The sequence below is a fragment of the Oryzias melastigma genome, linkage group LG11 (assembly GCF_002922805.2).
Source record: "Oryzias melastigma strain HK-1 linkage group LG11, ASM292280v2, whole genome shotgun sequence".
Lineage (NCBI taxonomy): Eukaryota > Metazoa > Chordata > Actinopteri > Beloniformes > Adrianichthyidae > Oryzias > Oryzias melastigma.
The window spans coordinates 12606572-12627458 of record NC_050522.1 but is presented as its reverse complement, the minus strand read 5'-3'; the positions used below and the strand labels follow the sequence as shown (position 1 = coordinate 12627458).

Below are 20887 nucleotides of genomic sequence, written 5' to 3'. Positions count from 1 at the left end.
CAGATTTAGAAAGAAGTTTGGCCTGATTTATCTGTTTTTCTGTGGGTTTTTTTTGTGAGTCTAATAACAACAAACATGCCTAAATCCACACAAATTTAAGTCTCGGATTTTATTTTTCCCTTTTTTTTGTCAGGAAAAATGTTGAGCCTTTAGTCTTCTGTAAGATTCACATCAAAGTTTAAAGACACTGTTTGGACACAAGTTAAAAACTTTGCTGTGTGATGTTGATTTCAATTACTACAACCATTTGTGTAAATTAAAGTTGAATTCCTCAGTGATTCACTACTTTCCAGAAGGTGTAACAAAATACACAGATTTTCTTTATTTAGCACCAATCATTTCTGATCAGATTCACTTTAAACTACAAGAACGGTCAGGACCGTTTCCCACAATGAATTGTTTTTGTCGTCATCAAGCTGGCCCTCAGTCAGCACAGTGCCAGATTTACACCTGCACTTGTCTAGGTAGGCGCCTTGCACCCGCCCCTTTCTCGTGATATTTTTATATTGATTGACATGTGACATCAAAGCAAAAACTACCCAGGCGATCTGCGAAGCGCTGCATCCGTCTGAGTGATCTCAAACACGATTAATGTCACGGAGCATTCAAAATGGCCGACAAAATAGGAGGAAATGACAACAACATTTTGGGTTATATACTAAATCTTTTGCTACAATTCAACACATTGTGTAATATGATTATGGTTACCTAATATTAAATATAAATGAGGGAGTGAAGATAAAGTTCATTGTAGGGTTACTTGTATATGAAAGGGTTTTCCAGTTGCTTTCTTTCTTTCAAACTGGTTGTTTTTTGTGACCCTAGGGAGCACCATATTGTTGAGAAACAGTTGAAATTTTCTTTATCATTTTTTCTCTTTGTGTTTCTGCTGTCCTGCATTTTTAAGTTACTCTTTTTTTCCACTTCTGCTTCCTGCATTGCTTTCAAAAAGTCTTCCCTTTTTTCTCTCTAGTATATTTTCCATCCTTTGCTGCTCAGTCAACAGATTTTTTCAAAAAAGTCTGACTTGTCTTCCTTATTTTCATAATATTAGTAAATTACTAAGATGCTAACATTCCTCTTTTCTGACCTTCATTCCACATCTTCATGTTTTAGAGGACATACGTTATTTACTCCTTGTGTTGGTCTACATGTAAGCGTCTAAATAATTTAGCTTTTGTTATATTAAATTCTTTTTAATTTAGCTTCCTTTGGGGTTCACATTACCACCAATATAATTCCAACTAATATAATCTTTATCTATTGATTAATTTAGCAAATGCACTGCAAAAAAAGTATTTTGCATTCATTTATCATTTTTATTTTATTATTAATGAATAATCTCTAAAGTGAACCGAAGATCATAAATATGGATGACTTTAAAGATTATTCTGATTCGTTTGTTCTGTCTGCAGTTTCTGGGCAGAGGGGGAGCCTAACAACCACATCAACGAGGACTGTGGTTACATCGTGAAAACCCAGGTGCTGGAGCGGGTGGCGATTCGGAGCTGGTATGATGCTCCCTGTGAGATGAGCATAAAGTTCACGTGTGAGAAAGAAATGACAAAAAAGTGAGGTTTGTCCAATCATCTTTAGAAAAAACAAGTTTTAGGGTTTAAATGTATTTCTACATTTCCACATTTCTAAAGCTTTAATGCTGTCCTATTTTTCATTGTAACCTTTCTTTATCTTCATCGCCAGAGAGAAATCTTTGGTACAACGTTTTCAAATGAAATCTAGAAAACCAACAATACGTTTTGAAAAAACTTTATTGAAACTCTTCAGAGGAAGCTACAGCTAACAGAAAAGTCAGCTTCTATTTTTAAAGAAGAAAACAAGAAAGTTTAAAACTTCTGTTGTGCAATAAAACATGTTTGAATGAAACAAAGACTTTAATGGCAGGAAATTTTATTCAATTTATTTCCCATAGCATAAATACCTCAGGAAGGTTCAGGGAAAAATAAGAATTATTAAATTGTTAATTATTACCTATTAAGATTAATTGACTAAGGTCAAATTATATTTTAGAGACTATTTGATCCCTGTGTTATAAAAAATGCATAACTTGAATCAGTGAAATTAAAGGTACATACCTTTTCATAGTTTTTTTGAATGTGTGAATACACACTTCTGCATTTACAAACATGGTCAAGACCTTTATTTTAAAACAAATGTTGGTTAAAATTAGATTTTGAGGTGAAAACTCATCACAAAACTCCCACAGCACCGTTATGCATTTATATCTATGGCAATCAATGATAAATGCCATAAAGCATAAAGTAGCTTTATTTTATTCAGCCATTGTTTTTTTCATTTGTTTTTTGTTGCAGTCCGTTTCTATTCACTGAATGTATATGTTTATGTCTTTGTTGCACCATCCCAGCTCCCTGTTCCTGCTGGGATGCATCAGAGGCTCTATTATGATTCAGAATCTTTGTTGTGATTTTTTTCAGTTGTTCTTTTCTGATAACTAACAGCTTAACCTACATTTACATTTAAGTCTATCAAATGTTAGACTCCCTATTAGTAAAAAAAAATCTATGAAACATTAACATCATGCTGGTAAAGTTTTGTCTCTGTTGTTAGAAAGTATTTTTATATTTTTACTTGAATGGAGCAAAATCGGGGCAAAAAGGGGGCATTGTTTCTTTTATTTTATGTTGATTTTAATGATTACTGTAATTGTACATGTATAAATACAAATATTTTAATGAATTCCAGCTAACATAAATACGCTTCAAGCAAATTGTTATAGTCATCATAAAAACTGATCTACTTGGATATAAAAAAAAGTTTCTCATTTTTTCATTAATAAAGATTTTTTAAGAAACAATTTTTGCAATGTGTTGTTTTGAGAAGTAATTATTTAAATATTGAAGTTGTAAATTAGATTTTGACTCTTATAATTTAGTTGTTTTAATTATTATAGAAATGTAACTATGTCTTGCATGTTGACATATTACCCAAGGTACTACGTGATTACACGTTTTAGACATCGCTCACCTTCAGTCTTTCTCTAAAGCAATATTTCATGAGCTTTATTTGGCACTAACTTTGTTGTCCAGTAGGTGTCGCTGTAAACACAGATGTCCTGTTGAAAGGTTTCAATGGATTGAAGTTATGATGACCATATGATGAGTCATTGTACTTCACTTTTAAAAAAGACATTTTCAGCCATTCATTTGAAAAATGAACAAACTGAAATAAAAGTAGTTTACAACAACATATTTCTTCAAAAAAATATACTGTTCTAACATCCATATATTTTTTATAAAGGAGTGTCAAAGCAAGTTTATTGCATTTTCAATATTTAGAGTGAATAGTTTTCCTATAAATTTTACCAAGGTTTGAAAAATACTTATTTAGTTGGCCTTTTTTGAGAATATTTAGACAATGTTTAACACAGAAGTTTAAGAGAAGTTAAACTAACCTGGTACTTCTGTTCTCCAGAAGCTGCATTGCAGTTTTTGAATATTTGAGAAAATCCTTTTTCAGATGTTTCTTTTTGCTTCTTCTTTATGTGTCCTGCTCATCAAATAAAGTAGATTTTAACAAAAGTTTCCCCCATGCGACCTTAGAATACATACAACCTTCTCAGTTATCCAGAAACAGTTTTTCTCAAGCTGACCAAAAAGTTTGGAGATGCCAAAGAGGAGTTGGTTTCAAATCAGGGTTTTACTGCTGAGCTTGTTATTACAGAGAGATACCAGGAAGTCATCTAGCCCTCTTCTGTCACAGTTTATTAGGCTGGATTATAGGCAGAGACTTAAAGAGAGACAAGGCAAGAGGTTTGAAGGAGACCGGTGGCTCTCTCCTCTGTCTGTGCAACAAGAACCTCTCAACAAATGGAGCTCTGGACCGCCGACAGCCTCTGTTTGGTTTAAGTTTGGTTTAGAATAAAGGTGTTGTTTCAAAATGTGCACAACAGTAATGTTTAAGTTGGGTGCATAAAAGTTGTTTACCTCACTGCCTGTATTTTTGTGAGGATTCACTATTATTTCCTTTTTTTGGAGGTATCAGACATACATACTGTATACATATACATGAATTTACCCTCATGGGACTAATAAAGTATCTTGAATAATAGTATAATATGTAGTGGTGATAAGTCGGAGTGGATTTCTGTGTTTGAAAAAGGGGGAGGACAAAGAAAAACAATGACCAAAGGTATTAGGAGTAGGACAAATATATATATAGGACAGTTAAAAAACTCACACATTTTTAAGAGGTATACAATTTCTATAGAGAAATAAAAAAACTAGAAAATGAAAGCTGATCAATTTTTCTTCTTCGCACCTAAATGAGTAACTTTATTAACGATATAGTATTGAGGAGGGTTGGCCCACTATAAACTCTAGTTAGAACAAAATCAAGCCAAATCAATTTAACACTGTCATTTTGAATTTAAAAAGTACCCTGTAAATCGGCACAAGGAAATCTGGATTCTCCTTCGCTGAAAAGCTTTATTTCAAATTTCACGCTATTATTTTCGTGTTGTCAGACTTTCAACTATCTCCACACAAACTGTTGTCATTTGTATAGGTCTTTAGATAATAAATAGTTTAACTACTTTTTTTATTTTTAAAGACAAAAATGCTGCAGCAAACTGAACGGGGCCCAGAATTGAACCCTGAGGGACACCAAAACCCATAAGATCTTCGACATGTAGAAGAACTGATTCAAAGGACAATAAGTGACATCTTGAGTGAAAGACAAATGGAGACTAATTTTACTGACTCACGGATAAATCACTTGTAGTGTGATGTCAGCAGATGTCTGACATGACCGATTGCATCAGTTATTAGAAACAGGACGCAGATGGAGGTGAAGCTTAAGCTGGACCGGCTCGTTGGCAGAGAGCGCACAGCGAGTTTCAACTAAAGCACCACTTGAATCTGAGTAACAAGATAAACAAATGTTTGGACAGCCAACTGGATCCATGTCAACCAAATCAAACTCATACATTGAGATAATTTTTTTCCCTCCAAGGTGTTTTTTAAGAGATTTAAGACATATTCTTGGTTGTAAATTTAAGGTTTTTTTTTATGGGAAAAGCACAGGCGTGTTTTTGTATACAGGTGTTGCTCTTTTGTCAATAAATAAAATAAAATGAGATGACAGCTTGTAAATATTTTTCCAAACAAGTTAACTTATTTGTTTAAATTATGTTTATCTCAAATTTTGCTGAAGGCGGCATTTTAAACACAAATTCTGGAACCAATTAGCTTCCCTGTTGGACTTTCTCCGATTACCCACAATCCACCTCAGTAGGAGTTGTTTTGAAGTTGCAACAAAGTTAAAAAAAAAAAAAAATGACAAAATTGGTTGGTAATCAATGGTCACTTTACTCTTTGTTTACATTATATTTATGTATTTAGAAAATAAAAAAGTTTTGTCTAAATCCAGGAAACAAATGAGATTTTTACTTTTAAAGTAGGAAGTGAGTCTGTTTGTATATTAATGTGGAGATTTTTATTTTCACTCTTTTGGCTTTTTAAGGATTCCCAAAAAAAGATGTTAGATTGATGGGTCACTGTGTGCTTTTGCCCAGTATTTACCCAGAATGTTCCCCTAATGATAGCAGAGATCAAATCTAGAAAACCTGGTTCATACTGTTTTTTAAAAGCTCTCTATGTCTGCACCTATTCTGGATTAAATGATAAAATGATCATTTAAAAGGTCACATTTTTTTACTTATATGCTGCAGGAAATAAATAAAAAAGGCCAGATTTCTAGTTGATAATGAAGTCCCTAAAATCTGTTTTCATGTTTCTTCACCACTTATTTATTCTCACACGTGAGGCTTTCTGAAGAGCGACATAAAGATCCAATTTGTCTGCACTTTCACGTGAGTGAAACACCTGCTTCTGATACTTTTTCTCCTCCTCTAAGAAGAAATGTGATCTAATTGTCATTTGTTTGACCGGTTCGGAGTTCCCCACCATCCACTTTTCTTGGAAGAAAGAAATCCTCTCTGACACACGAGTTCAGATTACAAGTGGGGGGATAAAACTGGACCGTTCTCATGCAATACTGGCACAGCATTTAGATTGATTTGACTTCTTACCTGTTTTCACCTTTCATTTTATCACTTTTTCACACTTTATTAGCTTATCCTGCCCCTTGTGGACCAATATCTCCTGTGGTTTAACTTTGATTTACAAACTGAACCAAAACTTTCAATAATTTTATGGAGAAATGAAAAACAAAGTAAAGATCAGAAAACCTGTAGGTTATTCCTATTTGTCATGAAGGCCTTCTCTCACTCTGAAACCGTATGATTTTTGATCTAGAGTTGCTGCCTGCCTTTTCCGTGTGTCAGGTGTGACGCACGTTTAACCAGACCTGCTCTAATTCTCTAATCAGATTGCCTGTCCCCGGATATCCAATTAAACCACGATTAACCGGGTTCAGCTCATTAGCTCTGCCAAACCAATCCCACCCGGTCAACTTGTGCTCTGGACCATCCATCCTATCAACCCATCCCTGAAAAGAACCATCCAGTTCAGGACAAGAGCATCAATGTCTGCAGTGATGTGATGCTTAAAAGTCACTAAAACATGACATTAACTGTAATTACATTTCTTACACTTTAGATTAAAATTAGTTTTGTTCTTTTTTTGCAAAGAATTACATAATTATATAAATGATAAACTTTGCTCTTCGATCTTTTGTTGTTTAGAACTCAGTCAGATTCTCACCCACCTTTTCCTTTTATCCCCGTCTTTCACTTCTACTCCTGCTCATGTCTTCTGACCCCATAACCTCGTTTTCTCCTTCCAATCACTTTACGTGGTTTCTTTTGCCTTACTCCCTGCCCCTCTTTTTTTCTCCGTCTCTACTTCCCTCTTTGTTTCCATCTTTGAGCTTTATCCCTTCATCCCTTATCTCCTTCATCCCCTCCAATCCTCATCTGTTGGACTTTTTTTGCAAGTAAAGCTACACCAGCAGTCTACCAGGGTAGAGCGTCAGAGGAGCCAGTGAGCAGCCTGTGACACTTGGGATTGTGGGATCTAAAGGAGCTCCAAGGCCAGCAGAGAGAGACTGAGGTTTCTGGGACCAGGAACTGCAGCAGTGCAGGGAAGGAGAAGGATCTGTGCTGAGTGAGTATTTTATTCCTAAGGAGCTTCCTCTGCTTTGGAAAAAAAAAAAAAAAAAACTTAGTAAAGTATCCATCACTTTATGAGATTTTAAACTTTTTGCTTCAAAATAAAAGAAAGTGGTCTCTGATTTAACAGTGCAACTACTCGAATAGTGAATGAATCAATTCTACTTTCATTTTGCACTTCTTAGTTTGATTGTCCAATCCAGACTTACATGTAAATTTTACAAAAATGTCTTGAATTATTCTTTAATCAAAAACATGTTTTGATTTGTGAGATTCAAGGTTTTTTTCAGATCGTTTGAAGGTGATATCTGGATTTTAAACTATCTCAAAAAGAGGATTTTATCCACAGGTGGCAGCCATAATCTCTCTCATAAGGCCTAACCTCAAGCAGCATGAGCTTTTGTGGTTTCTCCTGCAACTTTTCATTATGATAAGAGTATTTCCATTTTTGATTTTTGCTTTTCTGAGTGAAACCAGCCTTGAAAAACGGGGGGAATTTTTATGATGACATTCTCATCGAACTTGGACCTTAGCTGACAAAGCAGGACAGCAAAAGTGAAGATCAGTCGCCCTACCTCTTTCCCTGATCCTGAGGTAGAGGCTAGCTAATAATCGGATGACAGGAGATTGGACCCTTAAAGCTCTTCTTAAGTTCTCCTGCTACGACCTAAAGCCCTGCAGCAAACTGCCCTCAAACTCCTCAGCTCTGAAACTGCTGTTTGCTGCTGAAACTTCACGAATGTTTGTGCAAAACAGGCATGAAAAGCTGCAGAAATGCCTAATTTTGTTAAATTGCATGAGCAATAGAAATACTGTCAAAAAGTCATACTTATAATAAACATTTTAGCAGCAGAATAATTAGAGAGAATGGAATAACAATGATAATGTATATTTGCAGATTTTTTGTTTGGCATTTTGCTCAAATGAAAAGCAAAGTTTCAGTTTAGCAAAAGATTTAGAAATAGTGCACATAAAGTGCTGGTGGTAACTTGCTTATACGTCAGTATCCTATTACAGAGTATTAGGCGCAGTGCTGCATGCAGGGATGTTAGAAACCTTCAGACAGACACCCAGCCTGCCCTTGATACTCAAACTATTAAAACTAGAAATTTGCACAAGTATTTGGAGCATATTTCATAGGAATTCAGCAAAAATCAACTACTTTAGAAATTCCAAATTTGACAAAATAGCAAGTAAAAAGTGAAAGTTAACGTTTTTGATTTTGTCGATTAACATTTTTATAGCAGAAACAACTGAAAATAGGGACAAGACTTGTAATCCATGCCTGTGTGCTTTTTTGTGTGTAAACCTTTCCATTGTGTGTCTTGGTGTCGTCTCTTTTTTCACTTTTAATCCAATCTGATTATCTTTACCCCCTTTAGAAGACGAAAGCATTGTGAGATTACAGATTTCTAGTTGTAGCTAATCTTCAAACTTTATGATGCAACTGCAGTTTCACTTGGAGATTTCTTTAACTTTCTTTAAGTTCTGTTTTTTTAGATCAACCAGCTTGTAGAGATATTTGACTATCTCTACAAGTGAATTTTTTTGTGTAAATAATAAAAATCCACACTGTCTATCTCTTTTTGTCTGCAGAGTTGGTTTGTCTGTCAATAATCTCCTTGACCAGCCGTTGCCATGGCAGCTGAGAAAGCTGAAATGGATGCACTGAAAAAGGAGTGTGATGCACTCCGTACTCAGATTGAGGTGAGTGGTTTGTGCATCCATCAATGGATGGGCTTATTCTAGTATTTAGCAGTTTTTGTAGTTAATTTAAATAAAAAAAGTAGATATTTGCCAAACATCAAACTAATGTTAAAAAGAAACAAAACCTCCACAAATGGGAAGACTTTCCTTTAGTCACATGGGGAAAAACCTTTTTTTTAGTTAGCAATAAAACGCAATTCTATTTTACTGGTTAACATACAAAAGACAAACTTGCTTCATAGTGTTTTTTACTTTTTGTTTTTTTTTTAGATGTTTCTCTTGAGAAATGAAAAATAAAACTTAAAATATTCTTTGTGACCTTTTGACCTCCAGGCTGCTCGTAAGGGAGTGAATGATGGGACCATGTCATCGGCTGCAGGTGGAGTGGCTGCAGTGGGTCGGGTCCAACTGAAACTCAGGAAGAACCTGAAGGGTCACCTGGCGAAGATTTATGCCATGCACTGGTCAGCAGATTCTAGGTGAGGAAATGCAAAAGCACATGAATCCTGTATTAACAGTTATAAAGCATGGTCACCCATGAAAAAATAATTTGTTTAAACTAATATTTCCTCCAAAAACAGTTGGAGTTTTAACTACTCAGTTGTCTCACAGCTTCTTTTTTATGAGATTTGGAAGTTTCTCAATGTTTTTTTTTTTTTAAAAAGAAAGAAAAGAAAAATGACAGGCCTTTTTTTTAAATACATGCATAATGACATTCTCCTTTGTTTCAAAGGCAAATGGTCAGTGCATCACAGGATGGCAAGCTTCTGGTCTGGGATACTTTCACTGGGAATAAGGTCAGCTCCTGCATTTATTTGCATCTTAGTCTGCAAACAGTGGAAAGTGCAATTGGTTTATTTCAAACAATTTATTAAATAAAACTAAAGAAGAAAAAAATGTTTTTCTACCAATGAATACCAAACTTAGTTAGAATAATTAGTCATGAATTTATTTGAAAATATAAAAGTTTTTTCTGCATATACATTAGAAAGTTAGTATATATGCACATGACTTTCTTTGAATTAATAAATTACTTTGTTTTTTATTCTATTTTAAATTACATTTCATGAGTTGTAATGTTAACATCAGTGACACCTTCCCTTTGCTTTTTATTGTTCTTCTTACTCATATTCGTTTTAAAAAGGTCCATTTTCATTGATTTAAGCAGAAAAGTGTCTTATGGGTTCATATTTACTCATTTCTCTTTTTAAACATCTTATTTTGTTTTAATTAGTCAGCTTGTATGCTAAAACGCTCATTTATTATACAGTAATCTATAGATTACACACTTGCAAGAGATATTGTCTGTGAAAACATTTAAAAAAGTCAAATTTTCTTACAGAAATGCCAAATATTTTAAGAGTTTTAGGGTGAAAATTGTTTCTACAGCAAAATTTCTTTCTCACTAAGTTTTTAATTTGATGGATACCTCTGATTTTAGGAACCCTTTAGATCATACTGAGACAGTGATGCTCTGAATTTATTGTGGGCTCAAATCTTTCTCATATAGAATATAAAATGGAATTATAAGTCTATTGATGATCGTGAACAAACTGAATTTTTCTCCTCAGTTGGTCGCCGTCCCTCTCAAGTCTGCCTGGGTGATGAGTGTCGCCTTCGCCCCTTCAGGGAACCTGGTGGCCAGCGGTGGTCTGGATAACATCTGCACAGTCTACAACATCAAGGCTGCCAGCCCAAAGACCCTCAGGGAGCTGGATGCACACACAGGTCAGTTATGCTCTTCGCATTTCTTCATCTACTTTTAAGAAATTAAAAAAATTTAAAAAAATGTCTTCCTCACCTGCACAGGTTACCTGTCCTGCTGCCGTTTCCTTAGTGATACTGAAATCCTGACGGCCTCCGGTGACACCACCTGGTAGGTTTCTCCGTACTTTGGGTTTGATTACTTTGGAACTGCTGGAAAACGCTCAGTCAATATTGCTTTGAATGAAAAAAGAATGAGAAAATAAACTAAATAAAGGTGAAGCTTTAAGGTCCAAAAGTAAAAAAAAATGAAAAAAGTTCAAATAGAAACTGTTAATCAATACGTCTGTGAAATACCAACACCAAAAAATCGTTTTAGGTGCCATTTATTCATTTCTTCTAACTTTTTTGAGGATATAAAACTGAGTTCTTGAAGCATTTCCTTTTTTCTTTTAAATTTAAGCCTTGAAGTTACATTTAAAAAATGCTTTTTACATAAATTAAATGTGTGTTATATCTGCATGGATGGATGGATGAAAGGATGGACCATGACAATGTTTTAATTGAATCACATGACTAACTAGAAAAGTTGCATTACTTGTGATAATGCTAGTGTAAATTTTGCTGAAAGTAGTGGCTAAAGATGCTGAAGGTTTTTGCTGAAAATGGAAAAAAAAGCAAAAATGTTAAATTGCTAAAAGACTGGAAATTTCGCCAAACAACTATGAAAGAGCGCTGAAGTTTGTCTAAATTTCTGATATATTTTGTTATTAAATTGCTTAAAGATCCCTAATACATGCCAATTTTGTAAAAAATATTTAGCCTGTTGCTTAAATATTAGCTAAACTCCAAATTAGCATTAAAAAAACACTCAGTAGATGCCAAATTATCCATAAAATAGCCTAAAATTCCTCAGTTAACTAAATTACAGGTGGTGAAAAATGTTAGCCTTTTGCTAAAATAGAAGCTAAACTCTAAATTAGCCTGTAAAAACCTCAGTAGACAGCAAATTAGCTGTTGCTAAAATATTAACTAAAGGTCAAATTACCCTAAAAACTTCAGTAGATAATAAATAATTAAAAAAACATTAGCATGTTGCTAAAATATTAGGAAAACAATTTGTGAAAATTACTATAAAAGACTAAAACATAGCCCTTGGATATTTTTAAAGTTTGTTGCTAATCAACTTAAAATTTTGAAATTTGAAGATTTTCTCGTTCATTTATTTCAAAAACCAAAAGTTTATGAAAACCAAAAATACAAGCAGTAATGCCCCGAACAAGCTGAGCGTTTTGATATCCAGATGGCTGAAATCACTGAATGTGTGATTGTTTTTACGTGCCAAAAAATGTACTGAAAGGAGCAGAAGAATCGCTATAGTAAGTATTGAATCCCATCTTGAAACAATCTTATTGACTCCTTCTTCAGTAGATTGAAAACATATTTTTTCTTACAGAAATGTTGAATCTCACAGAAAACAGACATTTCTTTAAAGCATTATTTGATCAGACTGATCCATAATGCTTCGTCTGATCCTCAGCTGCCTGTGGGATCTGGAGACCGGAAAGCAGAAGATTATCTTTACCAACCACATTGGAGACTGCATGTCGCTGGCTCTTTCTCCTGACATGAACACCTTCATCTCTGGAGCCTGCGACTCTCTGGCCAAACTGTGGGACGTGAGGGAAGGAGCCTGCAAGCAGACCTTCTCTGGACACACCAGTGACATCAACGCCATTGCTGTGAGGAAATTCAGATTTCTCACTGAGGATTTGTTAATTTTGCAGTCAGTGAAATATAAATTTAGTTTGTAAGATGTTAAAGTTGAACTGCTCTTTTCTCCGCCCTTCAGTTCTTCCCCAGTGGAAATGCCATCATCACAGGCTCTGACGACTGCTCCTGCAAGATGTACGACCTGCGCGCCGACCAGGAGGTGCTGGACTACACGGACTCCAGCCTGAACGCCGGCGTCACGTCTCTGGCCCTGTCCAACTCGGGCCGCCTTATCTTTGCTGGTTATGATGACTTCAACTGCCACATCTGGGACTCACTGAAGGGGGAGAAAGTCGGTGAGTGGTGTTCGGTGTATCCAGTGTTTACAGATGCAGGGATTCCATCCACTCTCTAAGCTCTTTTTTCTTCACTTTCTTTTCTGATTTGTTCTTTTTTTCCATATCTGATGATCTCTTCTCTGTTTCAAGTTATATATTATTGTCTTTTCTTCCCATTTTTTGATGTAGTTACCATCTTTTCCATCCCGTATCATGTATTTCTAGCTTTACTCTTCCTTCACACATTTTTCATTTAATCTTTTTCTTTTTTTTTTCCTTTCTTGAACCTAAATTGCACCTTTGACTTCAATTTCTTTACATTTTTTCCAACCTTGTTCGGTAACCCTCTGCTCTCCTCCTCCAGGCGTGCTGTCTGGCCATGACAACAGGGTGAGCTGCACCGGCGTCCCCGAAGACGGCATGGGCGTCTGCACAGGATCCTGGGACAGCTTCCTCAAACTGTGGAACTGAAGCGGGACACGAAGGAGAACACACCTGGAAGACAAGAGAAAGATGGAGGGAGGGAGGGATGGAGGGGAGGAGACAGGAAGGAGGAGAAAAACAAACAAAACCGGAGACAATTGTGCAACATGAACCCTTCTTCTCTTCCTGTTTTTCTCTCCTTTTTTTCCGAATGTAAGCATGCAAATCGTTTGCAAATTAGCCATTTGTGTCAATGGCATCAGGTAAAAAAAGCACAGCTCATCCCGCTGTGCATACACAAACTTTAATGTCACTGAGACCGTGTAAATGCTGAAACTTAATCATAATTATTATTAAAACAAACGAGGGACAAAGTTCTTCTTAAATTCATCAAACAAGTTTAGATTTTTAACAATTAAAAAAACGTAAATAATAATTTAATTCATAGAATAACAGATTTATCTATTTTTGTCTTTAAGTTTTTGGATCTGTAAAAGAGCCCTGCATCTAGATAAATGACTTACATGTACATTCATTTGTTTTTGTGGTTTTACAGTTAGGATGGAGGGTTGATGCACGATGTCTTTTATTTTTGTGGGGTGGTACACATTGAGAAAAAAGCATCTCCTGCTAACAAACAGCAAGTTTGTTTCTTTAACTAATGAGTTTTACAAATAAATGATGGTCCATATTGGCTGCAGCCAGACTGAGAGACTGAAAATACTGTAAAATAATCTGTAAACTTGATTTCATTCCTGACTCAGCTCGGTGACGATTTGTAGTTCCTGTACACCCGTGTAACTCCTGTGTAAAAAGGCAAAATGTTTCCTGGAAATCTTTCTAATAAATAGAGTTCTGCATTAATAACATGTCAGAGTTTTTGTTGCATTTGTGTTCATAATAGAAAATTACATTAATATTAATTTAAATGATATACGTTTTTAGAAGTCAGATAACTGATAAGCTGAAGTTGTTCTAGCAGAAATTATGCTTTGTTTTTTGCTTTGTTTTTTAGTGTGTTCAGGACTGCTAAAACGAAAAGTTCAGCTCTTGATGCATTTTTTGATCAGAAAAAGATCAAAAGCTTGTCTTTACATGTGTAAACGAATTATATCAACATGAAGACTTGCTAATTTTTCAAAGAAAAGATAATACACCACAGAAACACAAAGAAACTGTGAGTTTGAGCTCTAAAAGTTGCTGATTCCAGCAGTGCAAAGATGGCCACTCTACTGCTTCAAATTCTAAAATTTGAAGCAAATCAGTCTTTACTGCTTTATTTTGAAGTCATGGCACTGACACACACATAATACACATATAGGTTAATTATTATTAAGACCAGAGATCAATTCTCTGCTACCAAAGAAGAAAAGAACAGCTTTAATAGTATAAGGATGCTGTTTGATAAATTAAAATATTCTCTTTTTTTTTCAACATGTGCTCTTATTCTTATTTTTACAGTAATTTTTAATTACTTGCTTTTGTTTTACATCACTTTATTCAAATAATTCTAATTTTTAAAAAGACAATTTTCCAAACAAGAATCTTCAACATGGTTGAGTTGAGAAAAGGTTTAACTTGTTGCTGCAATGACACATTTATATTGTGGTGCGGAGTGACTTCTATCTGTATTTTTCAACTACACAATTTTCATTTCTTTAACAGATAATTTAAAAATATATATTTCGTAAGTTTACACTTTGAAATACATTTAAAATCTCCAATTGTTTGCTTCCATACTTCAGAAATTTAATCTTTTTTTTAACGATTTTTACTGTATTTGTAATCTTCTGGATGCAAAGAATTGTGGGACAGAATTATCCTCTTTATTACAGAGGTTGTTCTGATGTTCCACTTTTAAAGTAAATTAAGAACTATCTGATTTCCTTCCACTTTCATTTTGCTGAATTTGAATTTTGGGATTATAATTCTAATTTTTAATGTCTTTATCAAAGGAAACGTTCAGTAACTTTTTGCTTCTCAAAAAGGAAACTTTTAAAAACCCTGCAAGAGGATGACATCAATGGTCACCTAATAAATGTGATGCAAAAATTAGGTAAAATACTAAAGTATAATGTCTGAATAAATTTTAAAAACTTTAGAAAATCAAAAATAAACTGACATCTTTAGCCAGCTGGTCTTCTTAAACCGCAGGTCTAAATATTTTAAGTGCAATTTCTTCCACCATAATTTACAACGTCTCCACACCAGGGGGCGGTATGACACAGGTGAGCTTTGAAGTCTCTTTGAACTTGTACACCAGAAGAACTGGAATCCTCTCCTCTATTCGATTGTGACATTTCCCACTGCACCTGAAGTACACACCAGCCTGTCCCATAGCGGTGACTGCCCCCCTCCTCCTCTCCGGGTATCAGGTCACAGCAGCCGGCAATGGCGCAGCGGAGGTTCTTCGTGGGAGGAAACTGGAAGATGAACGGGAGCAAGGAGAGTCTGGAGCAGCTGATGTCCACCCTGAACACCGCCAGTCTGCACGAGGACACCGGTAACCGAGCACTCACGCGGCAGAAGCTGCCCTGATGATATCCAGCATCACGTGACCAGGATTAGTTACTTTTGTCTGTCAGGTGTTGTGAAGGCCCTCAGTGAATTTACTCAAAGATTTTACCTTAGGGTTACCTAATAAATAAATAAATAAAGTCTTCATTTATCAGGTAGTTTGGTTAAACAAAATTAACATGGAAGGTATGGTGTGCATGGAGACATGATGCTTAAATAAAAAATAATAATAATAATAAAATCAGCATAGGCTAGTATTATGTCTAAAATTATTGATATACAGACTTTACCTGACCAATAAACTATAAGAGAAACATCATAAAACGTTAATTTAATAAAATATTTTAACAGGAAGTTGAAACTTTATTTTGAAACAAAATGATTGTCTTGTACTTTTTGAAATAAAAATGCTGATTGATTTATACAGGAGCCTTCTGGATTTTTAAAAAGCTAGACGATGCATTTTATTTTACCATTTTGTTTTATTATTTATTTTATTTTTTATTTTAATTGTAGTAGAACAAATAAGGTATTTTTTTAGTTATTTTTTCTGCTTTGTTAGAAGGAAGTTCAAACTTTGTTTTATTTTTATTTTGTTCTGAAAAAAATATAACTTTGTCATATAATGTATTACAGATAATACATTTACACATGATATACAGTATTTAGATGTAGGCTAACAGATTGTTTTTACTTTTCTTCAAAAAAAAATGTTTGTTGTAACAGCAAAAATGAACAAATTAGATATAGGCAATAAACTAGAAGAGAACATTTTTAAAATCTGATTTTCTCCCTCTCTGCAACATTTGGAATTCAAAAGAAATTATAGTTAAATTATTCTCTTCAAGTCCTCAAGTCTTTTTAGATGGATCCAAACAAAAGTACAGCAACACATTTATGACACAAAGTTTACATAAATCACATCAACAATCACATGTAATTACAGGGTACATATCACAGGTCATTACCATTGTTTGTTAGAAAATAATCAAATAAAAAAACTATATAGATTTAATTATCTGAAACATTATCAAATTAAATGTTGGAAATATTGTTTTTTTCTTTCATGCCAAATAGAATATGAGATTACTCCATGAAAAGGAAGCTACTTAATTAAATTTATTTATCCAGCTCCAGTTAAATGAGATTAAATGAAAACTTTTAGTCTTTTTGCTCCATTAAACTGCTTCGGCTTTTCTGTGGGGAAAAAAAATGACACTTAATTTAAAGGATGACGCAGTTTAGCTGACATCGCCTGTGCAGTCAACGGTTTAAGTGAAAGTGAGCAGAAAGCCGGGCTGTCTGTGTTCACCCTGCAGAAGTGGTGTGTGCTGCTCCCTCCATCTACCTGGACTTTGCTCGCTCCAGTCTGGACCCCAGTATCAGTGTTGCAGCCCAGAACTGCTACAAGGTGGCCAAGGGGGCGTTTACAGGAGAAATCAGGTACTGCAGTTGATTGAAACATACACTAAATATCAATTTAAGCATTAAAAAAAAAGAAAAGAAAAAAAAACAACAATTCGATGCAAACTAAACTAAAAATGTTCTAATTACATTTAAACTTGACCCTCTCAGCCCGGCTATGATAAAAGACTGCGGGGCAGACTGGGTGATCCTTGGACACTCGGAGCGCCGTCATGTGTTTGGGGAAAACGATGAGCTGATTGGACAGAAGGTCAGGCTCTTTCTCTGCTGTCTTGTTGCTCCTAAGTGAAAGATGATTGATCCATCACAAATTTGAAGCTTTAAAAGGAAATAAAGAAGCTAAGTTCTGCCATAGACTTTGATAGATAAGTGAAGCTCTGACCCTGATGTTCGGTTTAAGGTTGCTCATGCTCTTGAAAGCGATCTGGGCATCATCGCCTGCATTGGGGAGAAGTTGGAGGAGCGAGAGGCGGGAACAACGGAGGAAGTCGTTTTTGCTCAAACACAAGTCATTGCAGGTACCAAAAATGTAAATTACTGCCCTCTACTGGCTATGTGCTTTCATTCTGAGCTAAATAGTGTTGCATTAATGGTGATTTTAGAAATTTATAGGAAATACGAGACTCTAACTGGGAGTAAACTGACTTTTAAGCATATCTGTTAAATAGCAATCAAACAAACTGCGCTTCTTTTCATTACCTTTTCAGTCCAGTCACGGGTTAACTTTCAGGGAAATCCAGCTAGAAATTCAAGCTTTTTTTTAATTCTGTAACCTTTTCTGATCAGTTGCTTGTATTTTGTGCATGATAGCAGGAATAGTTCCTAATTTTCCTGTATATTCTTGATATTCTGTCTTTGTAATTGCTGCTAAAACATCTGCATCCCACTTTTCTGAATCTGCGTTCCTTTATTCATGATTTGACTGATGATCTCTCCTGGCTGCATCTGAGCCTCATACATCTTCCTTCTGGACTCAGAAGTAGGTTGCATGCTGATTTAAAATGTAAATAGGTCAGGGGGCGCTTCTGCTGAAGACATTTTAGGCAGCGCTGCCGTTTTCTTCCCTTTTAAAAGCAGAACCGGCTGCTGTTCCACAAAAACTATGTGGGAGAACGGATGAAGACGTGCAGCCTCACACAATCAGAAAGCATTTTCTGTCTGCTTACAATCATTTTTTTCCCTGAAAACGGTGATTACAAAGAGATATTTTTATTTGCATTATCATGTTGTGTTTCAGAGAACGTGGCGGACTGGGAGAAAGTGGTTCTGGCCTACGAGCCTGTGTGGGCCATCGGCACCGGCAAGACAGCCACACCTGAGCAGGTGCTGGAGCTCTGATCTCTAATGTGCATGTCAGGTCTGAAAGTCAAGTTCACATGTCAGACATGCAGACAAACTGTTCATCCTTTGAAAACTGAGAAGACAAAAATACAAGAAGCCCCTAAAAAACACTAGAGGGAGGGTTGGTAATCTTAAAGAGCCATTTGGGTCGATATCTCACCGACTCCAACCCAGCAGGAGCCACAAAGTCAAATGTCACAATTTAGAAAGATGAGGCACTGATTATTATAAACAAGGTTTCTTGTATAAATAAAAATATAAAGAGAAGGAGAAAATAGTCATTTTTCAAAATATGAAATAGTTTATAATGTTTGACAGAAGTTCACATGGCTTGCTTTCAAAATAAAAGACAGTCACAAGGATCATATCGATGCAGCAAATGTCATTGCGGTTGTAGGATGTCAGCAATGATTTAAAAAACAGTTTATTTCATTGTTGTTGATGAATCTCAGCCAGAAATGTGTACGTTTAACTGGACAATATTAAATCTGAGCAAATAACTGTACTTTCAGACCACAAGATGCACTTAAAATCCATGATTCCGCTTAAAAAATAGAAAATCTTCCCTATAACCTTGTGTGCTTGATTCTGGTGTGCTTACTGACTTCCAAGTGATTTTCTGTGTTGCTCAAAAATCAGTCAAAATGTTTTAGTTTAACTTGTGATACGACACTGTCCTTCATCTTATTTTTTTCTTTAACTGGAGAGCCCTAATTGAGCAGTAAAAGAGCCACATGTGGCCCCAGAGCTGCAGGCTGCAGACCGCTGCACTGGAGGGACAGTTTCAGATCTTAGAAGATATCTTAAAAAATGAACACACATTAAGTGTCAACAGCAAAACAAGAATAAAAATCACAAAAATCTAGTGTTCAAAACTTCATTACAACCAAATTGAAACATCATTTTTTAATGTAGACACTATTAAGAACTTTAATGATCCTGCAGGCAAGAATAAGAGGAAATGGTCATTTGTGTGAGATCTATTTTCAAATAACTTAACATTTAAGGTGTCTTTTTAAAAAAAAATTTAAAAGTGAATTTGTCTGAATGTTTTATGTTCTGCAGGCTCAGGAGGTCCATGAGAAACTGAGGGCGTGGCTCAAAGCAAACGTCTCAGAGGAAGTGTCTGACTCCCTGCGCATCATTTATGGAGGTCAGTAAAGGCATTTTCTTAGTCTGTTCTAAAATTAAAGGTCATTTTTAAGTATTTTTCTTTAACATATTTCATTTAAATGTGTTTTGAATATTTAATTGTAGGGAATATCTACCAGGAACGCCATGTTTGTTGTTAAAAAGCAGTTGGCACCGTCCTGTTACCCTTATAGTTTGTTCCTTAAGAAGCCTAATTTGAACACTTTTACTTTGAGCGAGTACATTTGAGCAGATGCTAGCTGTAAGATGAACTAAAATAACTGATGGTGTTTTCCCAGGTTCAGTCACAGCAGCAAACTGCAGGGAGCTGGCGTCCCAGGCCGATGTGGATGGATTCCTAGTGGGCGGAGCCTCTTTGAAACCAGAGTTCATTGACATCATCAACGCACGTGCATGATGAGGAACGCTCTGCCGTCCCTTTGTGTCTTTGTGTATGGGCTGAAAAATCTTGACTTAATAGCAAAATACTGTAGAAATAAATAGAAGTTCTTGTTTCAGTCAGGTGGAATTTTCTGTACTTTGTGGTTTAGATTATTTTTCCTTTACCTTTTTCCCTAAGAATGACTGTAAGAAAATATGTTGGTGTATAAGTTGCACAAATCACAGCTTTAAAATCACTTTTAGGTTTTTATTCTTGTATTTTTAGAACAGTGTTCCCCACAGTGAACCTGTCAGTTCAGCATGTTTTGTGTGTTGTTTTGCAGAGCAATAACTAAACTGTAGCATCTGTCTCACTTACTCCACTGAATGTCCACAGGAACAGCTCCACAGCCGACCGGAGTAAACCACACAGACAGAAACGGAGATGTGATCTGGAGCTCAGATCTGATCAATCTGAGCTTTAGTAGAAGCTGAAGGATGTAAAGAACTGGCTCAGGCCAGGTATTTGAATGAAGGCTGGAAGAATGTAAACAATAAAATAAACTTGAATTAAATGTTTTTGTTTATTTATGTTTTCAATTAAGTCAAACTTAAGCTTAATTGATTTTTGAAGCTGGTTATTATATGTTTTAATGAAAGAATATATCAATATTTGCCTTTAAAAAGCCTCTTCCAAGAGGTTTAGTATGAGGTTAATTTACTATTTGTAGCTTTAACAACTGTTTGAATACATTTTGAGCATTTTCCAGACTTACATTTCCCTCATGTAATCTCTAATTTATGCAAATGTACTCGATATGCAGTTGGAGCGTCTTTGTGCTCTGCTGCCATGTTTACTACTTTACATCTATGCATTCCTTCTATGCAGTTTATAATCCATGTCCAGGTGAGTATGCAGCTGATTTGGGTACATACATTCAAATTCTGTGAATTCCAAATTATGGTTGTGCTATAATCTTTTTTAGATCTTTTGAGCTCTAAAATACTTTTTTATCCAACGTTTGACCATGCTTGACCTTTTTGCACTGCAGAAAATACACAATGTGACTGAATTTATTTTAATTGTTGAGAATCAGTT

General features: G+C 35.3%; 3 protein-coding genes and 1 long non-coding RNA gene across 5 annotated transcripts in view; 3 read left to right on the top strand and 1 right to left on the bottom strand.

Annotated features, from left to right (window-relative positions):
* LOC112138516 (hepatic lectin) overlaps window positions 1-2830 on the top strand; it is a 12068-nt gene extending 9238 nt beyond the window's left edge. Inside the window, exon 6 of the mRNA XM_024261068.2 lies at window positions 1416-2830. Within this exon, the coding sequence (XP_024116836.1) occupies window positions 1416-1575 (160 nt within the window). The 3' untranslated portion in view covers window positions 1576-2830. The remainder of the gene's footprint in view (window positions 1-1415) is intronic.
* A 2805-nt stretch (window positions 2831-5635) lies between these two features.
* gnb3b (guanine nucleotide binding protein (G protein), beta polypeptide 3b) lies at window positions 5636-13862 on the top strand. The gene is made up of 9 exons (XM_024293801.2): window positions 5636-7103; window positions 8705-8815; window positions 9149-9294; window positions 9549-9612; window positions 10387-10543; window positions 10625-10691; window positions 12060-12261; window positions 12372-12588; window positions 12935-13862. Exons 2-9 carry the CDS (start codon window positions 8747-8749, stop codon window positions 13039-13041), a joined length of 1029 nt encoding a protein of 342 aa, XP_024149569.1. The 5' UTR covers window positions 5636-7103; window positions 8705-8746; the 3' UTR covers window positions 13042-13862.
* LOC118599382 lies at window positions 9068-13040 on the bottom strand. Of its 2 annotated transcripts, none has more exons than XR_004948717.1 (4): window positions 12902-13040; window positions 12105-12569; window positions 10370-10756; window positions 9068-9290 (listed from the first exon to the last, which is right to left on the bottom strand). It is a non-coding gene; the product is annotated as an uncharacterized LOC118599382 (long non-coding RNA). The 2 variants fall into 2 exon arrangements; XR_004948716.1 differs by having other exon boundaries at window positions 12890-13031.
* Window positions 13863-15218: 1356 nt separating the features above from the next.
* On the top strand, window positions 15219-20367 carry LOC112162704 (triosephosphate isomerase). The gene is made up of 7 exons (XM_024298592.2): window positions 15219-15496; window positions 16830-16953; window positions 17086-17185; window positions 17336-17453; window positions 18173-18258; window positions 19342-19429; window positions 19707-20367. Exons 1-7 carry the CDS (start codon window positions 15385-15387, stop codon window positions 19823-19825), a joined length of 747 nt encoding a protein of 248 aa, XP_024154360.1. The 5' UTR covers window positions 15219-15384; the 3' UTR covers window positions 19826-20367.
* The last annotated feature ends 520 nt before the right edge of the window (window positions 20368-20887 follow it).

Bases quoted from the DNA above. Each gene is read 5' to 3' on its own strand.
- gnb3b (XM_024293801.2), top strand. From the start codon at position 8,747: ATGGCAGCTGAGAAAGCTGAAATGGATGCACTGAAAAAGGAGTGTGAT. The intron at 9,613-10,386 runs GTCAGCTCCTGC...TTTTCTCCTCAG, and splicing joins ATACTTTCACTGGGAATAAG to TTGGTCGCCGTCCCTCTCAA. The intron at 12,262-12,371 runs GTGAGGAAATTC...TCCGCCCTTCAG, and splicing joins GTGACATCAACGCCATTGCT to TTCTTCCCCAGTGGAAATGC.
- LOC112162704 (XM_024298592.2), top strand. From the start codon at position 15,385: ATGGCGCAGCGGAGGTTCTTCGTGGGAGGAAACTGGAAGATGAACGGG. The intron at 15,497-16,829 runs GTAACCGAGCAC...TTCACCCTGCAG, and splicing joins CAGTCTGCACGAGGACACCG to AAGTGGTGTGTGCTGCTCCC. The intron at 18,259-19,341 runs GTGCTGGAGCTC...TATGTTCTGCAG, and splicing joins AGACAGCCACACCTGAGCAG to GCTCAGGAGGTCCATGAGAA.